Source organism: Centrocercus urophasianus, unplaced genomic scaffold, assembly GCF_019232065.1.
Source record: "Centrocercus urophasianus isolate 14NV4802_14NV808 unplaced genomic scaffold, USGS_Curo_1.0 seq_40, whole genome shotgun sequence".
Taxonomy (NCBI): domain Eukaryota; kingdom Metazoa; phylum Chordata; class Aves; order Galliformes; family Phasianidae; genus Centrocercus; species Centrocercus urophasianus.
Window position 1 is genome coordinate 5385819 of NW_024884978.1, and position 13975 is coordinate 5399793.

Sequence of the window (13975 nt, forward strand, 5' to 3'; positions counted from 1 at the left end):
TCATCAAGCTTTGGATAAAAGTCCACTTTGTGCTAATTAACTAGAAATCCAGCATGGATAACAAGAGTTTAAATAATTGCTTAGCTAATTTCTAAACTAGGATGCAAATGAGCTATGACAAAAAATACAGCAGAGAATTAATTACAAGTGAAGTATCTCAGGCTGGAACTTGAGTTAAAGGAGTCAGATGACCAAAGCAACGCCTTCCAGTGGGTGATTTGGCACCTTGATATCCCCCAGCCCCACCAGTGGGGACAGGATTGTGACTCAGGAATGAAAAGAGCATGTGAGTCAAGAGAAAAATCCATAGCAAAGGCAAGAGAGTGGAGATACATAGAAGGAAAAACATAGCCCTTATGTCCTACTGATAACAGTGAGAGAAAGTTGGCTATAATTTGAAAGGTGCAAATCCCAGCTGTCCATCAGGGGATCTGGGGAAAATGACACAAAGGGGTACTGGCTGCAACTCCACGGAGGCAGCGCCTCTCCGCTCCCTCTCTCCCAGCATCCCCTCCTACCCGATAGCGACAGAGGGATGCTTTCAGCTGAAGTGGCTGCCAGTCAGCTGCTCCTTGATGTCAGCACTCGTTTCGAGCTCGGCAGCGCTGAAGCCAGCAAGCAGAGCACAGCCAAGCCTCAGACTCCGCTGCTGCCTCCCACACCCCGCTCAACCCCGGCTGTGGGACTCACCCCATCACCGCCACGGATCTCTGGAGGCAACTTGGCCAACTTTGAGAAGAACCTCAGCCTCCGGGGCTAATTGCCATGGCCCCCATCAGCTCTTTGCACAATTTCTCCACGTTGGAGGCTCGGAACGGCTCAGGTGAGCTGGGCTGTGGGGTGTTCTGCTAGGTACTGACCAGCCGGGTGCCCAAAGGGCAGGGGCCAGGAGCAAGGGCACAGCCCCAACGCTCCCCGTGGTCTATTTGCTGTGCCTTCAGCACCTGCGAGCGGACAGCTCCGGGCCCCACCACGGGGCGCTGCCGGGAGACGCGGCGTCCGAGCACCGCCGACAGCGGGGCCCAGGGGAAGGCGGGCTACGAGGAGCAGCCACTGGGGCACTAGTACTGAGGATGGAGAAATGGGGGAGGAGAACAAGACAAAGAATGTAAAATCCCACTGGGGCAGGAAGGAGAGAGGCCCCCCAGTCTACCGCATGTTGTCAATGTTGTCAGACAAATTGTGTAGGGACAATAAGGCAATACCCTCAAGCGTTCAACAGAAGTGTTTAACAAACGATTTTTCATGCTCAACATCTTATATATTGCATAAAAGCACATTTTAGATGCTATCTTCTGAGATGCAATAAAGATTAGATTGCTGCACATGTGGGCATGATTGAAGAATACAGTCCAGGCTGGTTCTCACTGAGTTTCCAGAGAGAACTACACTGTGACTTTTCAGGAATAACAGGGCAGCCACAGATCTGCGGGCAAAGATAAATCAATGCCTAGAAGTAACTCTTTTTGTATACAAGAACAGCCACTTGTGTTCGCACAAAATCATCATTGGAAAAATCAGATTCAACCATTTCTAAAACCTCTATGTTCTTGAGATAAGGGGTAATTTTTGATAATTTGGTAGTCACACACTTCTAACTCCATTCCACAAAACACACATGAACTCCAGCTTCCAGCTAATACCACTTGTTGCTATTAGTATAAGCAGGAAGTACATCAGGCAAAATGCTACAGCACTATACAAACCACACCTCACACAAAGCCTTTGGGCTTGTGCATACTTCACTCAAAGGCCAGCTGAGTTCATTCAAAATATTACAAGGGTAACCATGAGCACTCTATTGATAACACTGCAGAAAAAGGATGTTTTGTTCCAGTTTCAGCTAAACATGCAGCTTTTACACTTCAACCATATAATCCATTTCCACTGCACTAGTAACAAAGTTTCAGGCTAAAAGAAAGGAGAGCACAGCTCATAACAGCTAGACACAGAACAACAGGACCACAGTCATTTTCCAGTCTCTAATCTTCCATCTTCCAGCATTAAGGAGATGTGAAATCTGTTTGAAAGTTCAGGAAATACACAAGCTGAATGCTGGAGACTAGTACCAGGTCTCAAGTGGGATGCTGATAACACTACTTTATTTACAGCCGCTTAAATTGAGCATTTCCTTGCATCGAAGAGGATCCAGGAAGAACTGGGACCATTAAAGCTCCTAATATGGCCTTGAGGAGGTTTACTGCCTTATCAACCAGATCAGGTTCTCTTCTGCACCTGTACTTCAGGCCCCTGGCAGTTCTGCTTTATCCCTTGCTACCTGTTTTATCATCTCACAAAAAAGCTTCCAGATAAAGTGACATAACCCCCACTTTACTAGATTCTGGCCTTTGCTTATGCCTAAGCTGACTGCATCCTACTACCAGCAAAAGAAAACAGTAACCCACACCATACTCCTGGGTGGACAGAGGTAGTACATATTGGTGACACACAACTCTCCAGCCATTGCCAGGCCAGCAACACAGCTTCAGTTATCTTGCCAGTTCAGTGAATGTTCTCAGTGACACTAAAGCAAGACTGCAGACATTGGTACTCACGAATTCCAGATGTTAGTCAGCATATACCATCTGGCAAACAGACACCACTTTGGCTGGGAATGTTTTGTGATTATCTGTCACTTAATCTCATTTACAGTATTTCTCAGTTATGCAGGAGGAGACAACATCCCTTATTCTACAGGAGTAGGCTGAGAAAACCAGTAGTAAAGAAGGTGAAAAGCATTTCCAATCAGTATCATTCTGAATAATCCACAACTCAATGAAAGACACGCACAGTCTAGGCTTAGGGGCTGTTAGGCATATCTCTGTGACAGCCAAAATACACACATAAATAAAGGTCCCATAGGAAAGGAGTAATGAGATGAAATGAGCTGAGAAGGCTGATTTGAGAGTCTACCACAGCGCACACGAAACTTGCAGAATGCCTTAGAACTTAACGTGCCCAAGAGCAGAAATTTCTGTTGTTTGGCACTACAGGCATGTGGTTTCAAAACGTGATTTAAAACTCTAGTTAGTGACAAGGAGAACATGAATTTGATTATGTTCAGGCCTCCCACTTCAAAGTATCATTGCCAGTAACCTATCAGGCAACAATTTTGCCTTGGAAATCTACCTACACCTAGGAGCCAGAGAGTAGCTTTAAGCCATACTTTTTCTCCTTCTAGGTGATAAAGGAAGGCCAATACTGAAGCACGCTCCAAACCCTGCCTCTTCCACACACTAGGATTTCTTCTACACCAAAACTACAGAAAGAGAGAGAGGCAGGGAAGGGAGATGGGAAGCAGTTGTGCTCTGTCCTGATCCCAACAGAGCTAGGACATAGCCAGGGTACAGTCACAGATTCCACAGTGTGGATAAGCATCAGTTATGTCCTAGCATGGTCAGCGAACTTTGCCTCATATTGAACAATTGATAAACTACCCAGCAGACAAGCTGAAGTTGTCAAACAACAGATTTGGTGTTAAATATATTGGGGGTTTTGGCACCAGTACATGCTTGCTCCTGATTTGCAAAGATGCCTCACCCACTCCTTAAAAAAAAAAAAAAAAAAGCTGGACACCCAATATTCCCACTATCAATTCCCTGTCAGACAATTGCAAGAGCAGAAGAATACCAGCCTGTTAGCCCCAACAAAAGCTAGAGAGTTCCAGAAAATGACAGAAGTATTTCTGGAGAGATGAAGGACACTTTCACAGCCAAAAATATTTGGGGTGGGGTGTGGGGGTGTTACACGCACTGCACAGCAGAGGAGGAGGTTTTACATTCACAGCTAAGCCCCTCCATGTGCAGCAGAGGGTGCTCCAAACCACATCTTTGGGAAGAATCCAGTTGCAAGATAGGGCAAGAACAAATACCAAGAGACTGTTTCTGGATTGCACTTAGTATTTTGGTTTGTTTTGGCAGTAGCAGAGAAGCCAGCACCATACACCAATGTGATCATGCCCAGTCTCTTCAGCATCATCTGCTTCCTGGGCATTGTGGGGAACCTCACTGTCATTTACACTATTGTCAAGAAGAAGAAGCTGAAGCGTAACCAGACCGTGCCTGACATTTTCATCTTCAACCTCTCCATCGTGGATCTCCTCTTCCTCTTGGGCATGCCTTTCCTCATCCACCAGCTCCTAGGCAATGGCTCATGGTACTTTGGAGCAACCCTGTGCACCATCATCACCACCCTGGACAACAACAGTCAGTTCACCAGCACCAACATTCTTACAGTGATGACCCTGGACCGTTACTTGGCAACTGTCTATCCTCTAAAATCCACCTATGTCCGGACCCCATGTGTCGCAGCTCTAGTTATCTGCTTAGCGTGGCTCCTCTCCTTCCTGACTGTCATTCCTGTGTGGATGTATGCAGGCCTTATGCCTCTGGCAGATGGGACTGTTCGCTGTGCTCTCTTGCTTCCCAACCCAGAGACTGACATCTACTGGTTCACTCTCTACCAGTTCATGCTGGCATTTGCCATGCCACTGATTGTTATCTGTGTAGTCTACTTCAAGATCTTGCAGCACATAACCACCACTGTGGTCCCACTGCCCCAAAGGAGTCTCCAGATTCGTACCAAGAAAGTCACCCGCATGGCAGTTGCCATCTGCTCTGCCTTTTTCATTTGCTGGGCTCCTTTCTACATTCTCCAGCTGGTTCAACTTGGTATTGATACACCATCCATGGCCTTCTTTTATGCCTACAATTTTGCCATTAGCTTGGGCTATGCCAACAGCTGCCTCAGCCCCTTTCTCTACATTGCCCTCAGCGAGACCTTCAAGCGCCAGTTCTTAGTAGCCATCCGCCCTTCAAAAGTGGCACGTCACAACAGCAGCTCTGCCAACAACAAAAGCATGACAGATGCCAGCATATGCCTAAAACTGGCTTCAGAATCCACTCAGCAGACTCTGCTTCCAGAGGACTCCCCACACTCACTGCCTGCAAATGTTGCTGTTCACTAGGTGACACTGGAGTAATCATAGCAGAAAGTCTTTTAATCTGTAAATCTACGGAGGAGCAGCAGCTTCAGCAGCTCTTTGTGAAGCTATAGACTGCTGGATCCTGCATTCAAGAGGGCAGGTGCTCAGATCTGCTGCTTGGCATTCCGTTCCAGCAACAGACACTTCCAGTGTCCTTCCCTGTTCAGCAATCAAGATATTTTCAAAAACTGGATAAATTTGATGCTAATCCTAAATATTTCAAGTAAAATCAGGCAGATAGCAGTTGTACAGCATCAAAGAACTGCAAACCATTCTCAGAAATACTGCTGCAAACACCAGATTTGTTGCTTATTGTGCCAGTGAGCCTATTTTCACTCTGCCAGTTCCTCATGCTGCTCTTGTGTCTTGCAGTCTACATGACTATTGGGAAACCCCCGCCAAAGGGCTTTAAACGTGGCTAAAAAGCATGCAGTGTGCAGAGATCTGTAAAGCATGAAGATGGGAAAAGGCAGCTCAGGAAACTGAATTGCTTACGTAACTCGTTCAAAATAACAAATGCCTTACAAAATTAAAGGAAAATTAGATGCCTATTCTGCATGCAAGGCTTAAACAGTCAGAGATTAGGAAATAAATTTACCCATTACAAAGACTAGGAAGAAGACAGCACAGATCAGCAAAAGGCAGGAGATTATACTGAGACTGTACAGGACTCCTCCCACGGGATAGCGCAGGTATTGTTAAACACTTCATCAAACACAAAGGAACAGTTCACTGTAGATTAATTTCATGTAAAGCAGCATGAAAATTATCATATAGCACAGAATTATATTACTACACTTATGGTTTCATGCTGCCAGCCACCAACAACACAACCATAACAGAAATTCACTCATTCATCTGGACTGTTACCTGCACAGAATTTTCTAACCTTACAAGTGTACTTAACATACACTCGTGACACTTGCACATATTTAAGTGCAGCTAATACTTCATTCTACATACCAGAGAGCACAGCAATTCACTCACCTCTAGTGATCATAGCAGGCTGGTGTGAAACAGCACTTTTGTCATCAGATGCAGAGAGATGATTTTTGAGTTAATGAACATTTGTTAAACAGAGCTGTGTTCTTCCATTCTAGACTGCGCACCTCAGAAGCACATCCACATCTATAACTGTGTGGTATTTTTGTTAGTTTTCCACCCTCTTTTCCTGGACTACAAAGCCAGATAGACGCATACAGAGCTTGCAAACTATGATCTTAAAAATCTTTGCCCCATCTTAAATGCCAGGAATTCTCACCTGTGCTGGTTTTCATGGGACTTCTTTGGTCAATATTCTGCCTGAAGAGAGCAAAGTTCAAGGAATGCAAGTTTGTGCAAGTGCAGACTTGCTCTTAAGACTAGCAGAACTGTTGTGTTAACTTTCTCCTATACAGAAGCCAAAGGGATGACTGAGACTTTCTTCTGTATAAGATGGTGGAGGTTGGGCATTTTTTCCCCCCCTCTTAATACCAGCCATTAGGAAAGTACGAGGGAAGGGAAAAAGGGTTTCATTGTCTAATGTGCTACTTTGAGAGCTCAAAGATGTTATCTTGTTTACAGTAAAGGTGTTTGTGATTCAACCAGTTTATTCTCACCTTAAATGAGTCAGCCTGACATGGTGTGGTCAAGCTTCATGGCCAAAATCAGTGGGACACAGTGGGCTAATCAAGAAAGGAGGCCAGGACCAGCAGGGAAGGGTCTCTGTGGGAAAGGTCTCTTCCAGACCTCATCACATGGAAGTCAAGGCACAACACACTGTTCACCTTTCTAGGGTGAAATCTTCACATAGATAAGATCTGACATGTGAGAAGCCAGGAGGATGGGGGTTTAATCACTGGGATTTTATTCACATTTATGGGGCAGGACAAAAGCTCTTCCAACTGAAGAGCCACCAGCATCCAAGTCGCTCTAATAGAGAGTCTCTACCTAGGTTGTGGGTTATGATCAAAATGTCCCAAACAGACACAAGATTCCACCATTACCATTCCCTCACATAAGGGCCACCTTTAACAGCTCAAGCCTGCCAAGCCTGGCCACATCCAGTCCCCGTTCTCCTAGCAATCTGCCTCAGAACTCAGCACCCCTGCAAGCCAGAAATTTCTCCCTGATGCCATTTTGGCATGATTGGCAGCAAATACCCTATATTTCAAAGCAAATTCTGTTAACTTGGAGTGTATCATTGTTCTGATGTGTACCCAGATTTATGCCTTTGTCCACTCTTCTGTTCATATTTGTTATGCAACACCTCTTGCCCCCATCCCAGTGACTTTGTTGCTAATTGCAGAGACAGAAAACAAAGCACTACTCTATTTAATAGAAAAAAAATCCACAGCTCCTCTTGCAGATAGGCAGTCTGAAGGGTTGCTGCAGTCTGTGTGAAAAGCATGGTGAGAAAGGGTATAGAAAAAAATGCAGTATGTTTTCCTGCACTCCCGCATCTCACATGCAGCCCTTTGTCTCCTTTGCTTGATACGAACTAAAGGAAATCCAACTAAGCAGCTAGAAGCACAAGAAAAGACCAAATCTAAATAAAACCACCTTCACAACACATGGTGGAAAAAGCCCTTTCAGACTAGTTGCTTGGTTCGAGAGCTCGCCATGCTGGATGAGATACACTTCCTTGGCTCTTTTCACCAACACTTTCCCTATGTGTTTGCTAGGTACCACATCAGACAGCAAGATGACAGATGGGTTTATTCTCCCCCACTCCTGTTCCCCTCCTCATCCTTTGAGGTGTGACTGAAACCTATGTCATAGCTATGCTCTTAATCAATTCCCATAAGGGGCATACTGCCCAGTTTATTTACTTCTACTTCCTGAGCTATCAAAAGATATAAACTTTGGTTGTGCTTGCAGGGTTCACTTCCTGGCTCAACCTCATTAGTTAACCAATTTATACTATCCTAACCTCCCCCCCCCCTTTCAAACTGTGGACATATGGCAATAAAATCTAATCCTGCCTGCTCCACTGTTGCACCCCTAAGGGAAAGCTGGAATTGAGGTCCCAAAGCCCTGCCAGTTAGCAGGTTAGTGACATTCTTCCCCAAAAACTGATCTCCACAGCTAACCCTGCCCATGACAGCTGGGTAACCATGATGGAGAGCAGGCATATACTGCCAGGTGGGGATGGATGACTCACTGGCCCTTGGGAGTCTGTTGGAATCTGGCTAATAGTGTTTTAGCAAGTAGTCTTCCCTGCTTGCTAACTGAATTTCATTCAACAAACTCACTGGTGGGAGACAAGCCACATATGTTCATATTGTTCCCAGTCCACTTGCTTCACGTTACTCCTGCCCGATGCTGGGGCCACACAGAAACACCATTTTCTGGTCGCATCCATGAGAACAGAGCAATGCATCTGTCCACTCACACTCCTCCTACAGCCTTTCTGCTGCATGGTCAGGGAGGGGACACAGTGCAGGGAAGGGGCAGCACACAGAGGAGTCGCTAACTGACGAGGGGTTCTCATCTGGAGCCTCCATTTCTAATTGGGGAGGTGGCAGTCATTTGGTGCTTCCAGGTGACATATGGCATTTGAAAGCATCTGAACAGAGATATCTGCTCCAATGAAGGGAAAACCTTTGAGAAGAAACGTAGACCTTCATTACAGGAGAATATTAGAAATGACACCTGCTATTAAACTTTGTGCTGTAATGCTGTAACACAATGGAAAACACAGCAACAATAACAGAGTAGCAAAGTCTTAGGCTGCAAGTGAGGATAAGCCCAAGTGCAGCAGGCATGGACACAGAAACAAAGGGAAAAAGCTGCTTACCTTCAGAAGGTTACCTCCACTGCCAATGGATCCTGGCTCCACCCCTTCTGATCACTCTGGTAGATTGCATGCACCTGAGCTCCTTTGGGTTGGTCCTGCCTTCCCACCAGGTTTTCAATCACTGCTTCAGGCCCTGACTTAGCATTTCCACTATGCAGGCTAAGACCTCAGTTCTGGAGTTTGAAGGAAGCTGAAGTACCTCATGAGGTTTACTGGGTTCCAGTAACCACTTAGGACCAAGCACAGCTCTCACAGCTCCAGATAAGAGGCACCTGCCAACTGCTCTTATGATACTCAGTGCCACCAGGATGATGAAGAGCAGCAGGATATGAACTACCCCCCCAAAGCAGCCAGAAGCTCTCCCCAGCTGCCTCACTGCTAGACAAGCATGCACAGCAGCCCCAAGCAGGGGAGCAGGCTATTACCTTATGTCAATATTAAATAGCAACATTATGGGAGTGGGGAGCAGTTTGGCTATTTGGAAAAAAATACAGGACAGTCCTTGAATACGTGGCAGAATCTGATGCATGCAATACTCATTGGTGCCCCAGAGCTACTGTACATATGTGAACTTTGCAACATACTTCCACAGCAAGTGCTTTAGCATCTGCTGCTGATGTTAAGCCTGGGGTGCCCAAAACAGATGAGGAAGAATCTAAAGCTTCTAACATTAATCAAAAAGTACAGTGCAGAACCTTGGTCTCTCAGTTGCTTGCCTTAAACACTATTTCTTCCCTCCCGGGCCCCAGCACAAGCCGAAGACTGTCTCTTGCCTCTGACTCCAAGGCAGTTCCTTACCAGGCAACTCCTTTTATGTAAAGCTTAGCAAAAAACTGCAGGTTTGCGAGTGCTTCTCCAGACCAAAGCCCTGGGAAGACATTTCAAAACACCAGGGAGTACAAACACCTTGCAGAGAAGTTATGAAGCTTGAACAAAAAGCATAATCTGTAGCCTTGAACTTCAAACAGCAAGTCTCTTTTACCTCAAAGCAGGAATCCTAGTGCAAGATTGACAGTCTGCTCAAGAAATCCACAGCATGCCAAGGCACACTGGGAAAATAAGAAAAGCTTCAACCACTCTTTCCAGAGGTCACCTTTTCACAGAATCACAGAATTGTAGGGGTTGAAAGGGACCCCCAGAGATCATCGACTCCAACCCCCTGCCAAAGCAGTTCCCTACAGCAGGTCACACAGGTAGGCGTCCAGGCAGGTCTTGAATATCTCCAGAGCAGGAGACTCCACCACCTCCCTGGGCAGCCTGTTCCAGCGCTCCGTCACCTCACTGTAAAGAAGTTCTTGCGCACATTGGTGCAGAACTGCCTATGCTGCAGTTTCCAGCCGTTTCCCCTTGTCCTGTCTCCACTCACCACTGAAAAGAGTCCGGCCTCGCCATTCTGCCCCCCACACCTTAGATATTTATAGACCTGGATCAGGTCCCCTCTCAGTCTTCTTTTCTCAAGGCTAAATGGACCCAGTTCACTCAGCCTTTCTTCCCAGTCTAGAACAGTGCATCACTGAGGTAAAACAAAGTCTGGATTTGGTCCATGGTTCCTTGAATTTTCAAGTATAATTAACAATGTGCAGGTTTCAGTAAGTAATTCCAAACATGTTCAGAGAACTACCAAACAGTACCTCTAGAAATTCATATAGCAGTGACTGAAAACCCAGATTCAGGCCCCTTCGTATTTAAAAGTCTTCCCAATGCTCTTCTCATACAACCTGCTGTAACACACTACTGGACAATCACAGACATCGCCAGCACCCTACAGCAGCAGGGAATTTGTCAACAGCTCTCAAGCAGACTGGTCCCACATACCCCAGGCAAGCTGCAACACCTGACCTTATTAACTTCTGTTCTCACAAGTCCAAGTACTTTAATGGCTATTTAAAGCCTGCCAAATCCTGTTTGGATTAATTGCCAAACGTTCCCTTTTTTATATTCTTAAGTAGTTCAAGTTGTCAACACAACACTCTCAAAACAAGGAGCTGAGATTTTGGTTGTAGAAGTATAATTAAGTGTAATAATTAGACAATTTTATGCTAAAAACTGCTAAATTTATACAATAACAGGAGTTTTGAACAGTGGTTGTTTGAATACCAGCTAAGAACAACCATGGTAACAACACACACAAGAATTTGTGCACTTGATGGAATTTGTAACATCCTTGTCTGCCCCCAAATCACACAGAACACCTACACACAAAGCCTCTGGGTATTAGGACATGCTCTGCAGGATGCAACAAAGTCAAAGTGGACAGGACACGTTACACATCTCAGACAGCTTTTCAAGTGTTACTATTAGCTAGTGAACAGCTAAGACTCAAGCATAAAGAGCAGAGGTGCAGATCTGAGGTGCAGTTTAATCAAAAGTTTCCAAGTACTACAGTAGGAATTGCAGGATGTGTTAAACTTGGAGATTAATGTGGGTACCTGACAGTATGACCTAGGTCAGGCATGCAATTCCCACCTCGCTGTACCTCACACATTATATGAGACTAGAAAAACAATCTCAAGTCTATGCTTTCCACCATTTTTTCAACTAAAGCATACTATGAGTCTACTTACAGCAAGCTGATCCAAGAGTTAACTATGAAGAACTCATGATTACAGCGACTATTAAGCATAATTCTGGCACATCAAATTAACAAAGAAAAGTTTTAACAGAGCTCAAAAAAACAAAAACAAAACCAGGAAAACTCAAAACCATTCCATCACACATCAGTTCTGCTCTATCCAGAACTCTAGGGTCAGCAGCAACAGGGGAGCAAGGAAGAAGCTGCCTTATTCAGAAGGCCCAAGCTCAGCCATCCCTTGTTTTCCGGTCCAATTTTTTTTCCTTTTCACCTCCCATTTCTGCCTTTATAAGATCTGTCATTTCAACTTTACGCGGGGGGGCCCCCCGGCGGGGCCAAGAAAATAAAGACAAAGCCTGAACAGCCTGTTCAGAGAGATACACTCTTGAGATACTGGGTTGGAACATTCAGCATTACATCTCTCTAAGAAAATGAAGTGTGGCTTCCTCAAGGCAAGGGTTCTGATGGAGGAGAAGCAATGAGCTTTGACATCTGCTGTTAGCCTCCTTTGCAGCTCCTCCAGAGCCTATGCACTGCTCTAACAATGAAGGTCAAATCCTGCTCTGCTCCCTCATACCACACACCCATGCTCTCCCTCCTTAGCAGCATCCAGGATCATAGTCACCTATCCATCCTTGTATTCCTCAGCTGACTATTCAGTTACAAAGTTGCTTTACCAGTACTCAGCTTTCTGAGCAGCTCTTCGACTGCTCTTTTAGCTCAAATAAGAACATCTTTCATCTGTCTGCTTTCCCTAACCCTGCCACAAAGAATAACTGCAGAGAGCCTAGGAAATTCCCCAACAGTAGCATTTTAGGTTTGCTGCCACACATAGCTACTTGATAAGAAAGTCAGCTGGGACCTAGTCAGAATAAGGAAGAAAAGCCACCTAAACTTAAAGAAACAAAAAACTTTGTACTATGAATGCTGCAGATATAGTCTCAAGACAAACACAAAGAAAGCTCACATTAAAAATCCCTGCTTGAGCACAAGAGAAAAAAACAACTAGGTTCCCCGCTCACCTATTTATAAGTGAGAAGAAAGTGCAGTTCCCACTTCCAGCTAATGGGACTCAGCCTGTTAGGGCTGATTAAGTGGTTTCAGCTGGGAAAAGATTAACTTTATCAGGGAGAAGGTGTTATTAGTGCCTCTGTGTAAAGCTAGACTCCTCTATGATAGCTAAGATCCCAGTATTGAAAAGAAATGTAAACTGAGATTAGTCTTGATGTTGCTGGGTCTTGCAATCATAGTGGGTGCAAAAAGCAAATTCTGGATTAGAGTCTTTTCCAGACCATTTCCTTTCTGTTTTAAGGAAAAACTGAATTAAACAAAGGGGTGACAGACTGGAATTTGAAAGGAAAAGTATGTGGTGTTCTTGAGTTATGCAAAAATCAAGTAGTCTGTAGGGAGAAAAAGGTGCACCTGCTGCATGTCCTGCTGCCCCTTGAGATGTACAAGAGATACATCCTTGTTCCCTGCACTGTGCTTCCACATGCTGCAGAGAGACAGTTGCAGCTAGCCAGCACTGTGTGGCCCCCCTGAAGGACTGAGGGTCAGTTCACAAGGAAGGAGAGGAATCAGTAATCAGGAAGGAAGAAAAATTAAAATAATTCACTGGAAAATAGAGCAGGATGTTTTTTGCATTTTTTTTTTTGCCTATGCTGGCATTTTGCCAAAGGGGCTATTACTGGGAAACTGCAGCAGGAAGCTGAGATGTTGGTGGGGAAAAAAGCTGTATATTTCCTATTTGACAGTAAACAAAGTCTTATGAGCTATCTCACAGCAACAAGAGAGAAACTTGAGGTGAAATCTGAGCTTTTGGTGCGTTTTCCCATCAGATCAGCTCATACCTCCTCAGCAGCAAATCCAGCTTTGTCATCAGCCAGACGGGCTTGTAATGTGCTGAGGTTTCCTGTTTTCCACTGTAACTGGGCCACAACGCACTCAGCGCTGCCCTGCACAATGGCATCTCACCAGCCTCTGCTGGAGGCACAACCAGAAGAAATAGTGATACCTGCTACAGAGAGAAATTGCCTTCCCCAGCTGCTGGGCAGGAGGAGCTGTAATTACAGCAGCTTGGCCATTGTTTCACTGTTTTTCCCCACATTGACTGAATTTTTCCTCAGAATGAGTGGTGAGCCCAAGTACTGCGGTAAGGAATGGGGCTGGGTGCCTGCCTCAGTGCTAGCAGCCCAGCTGTGGATTGTCACAAGCCCTTGGAAAATAACACGTGTGAGGAGGCTGCCCATCATGCTGCTGCTGGCCTCTCCAGGTCAAATTTCACACCTGATCCTGTCCAGTGACTGCAAATCCAGAGAATTAAAATCCCTATCAGCCACACAGACAGCAGTGAAATCCTGGGGCTTCATTGTGATTTGAAGGCTGCATCAGGGCTGCAGTCATCAGCACCTTTGTTCTGAGCCCAGCCACAACACTCCCATGCTACCAACTCCACGGCCTGGATGCTCCACACTAGACGTGCTTTGAGGCCTGCAGTTCTGCCCAGAACAGCGTCTTTTGCAGGTACCATCACTCACATATTTTTCAGAAACCCTGAGAGGATGCACAGCTCCAACAAAACCATTGTGGGCTGAGAAGATAGCACTGGGCTCTCCTCAGGACTGCTCCTGCCAGGCATAGA

General features: G+C 45.4%; 1 protein-coding gene across 1 annotated transcript; it reads left to right on the forward strand.

Moving 5' to 3' along the window:
- The first annotated feature begins 765 nt into the window (after window positions 1-765).
- On the forward strand, window positions 766-4966 carry LOC122168060 (melanin-concentrating hormone receptor 1-like). Its single transcript, XM_042833118.1, has 2 exons — window positions 766-823; window positions 3921-4966. Exons 1-2 carry the CDS (start codon window positions 766-768, stop codon window positions 4964-4966), a joined length of 1104 nt encoding a protein of 367 aa, XP_042689052.1.
- The last annotated feature ends 9009 nt before the right edge of the window (window positions 4967-13975 follow it).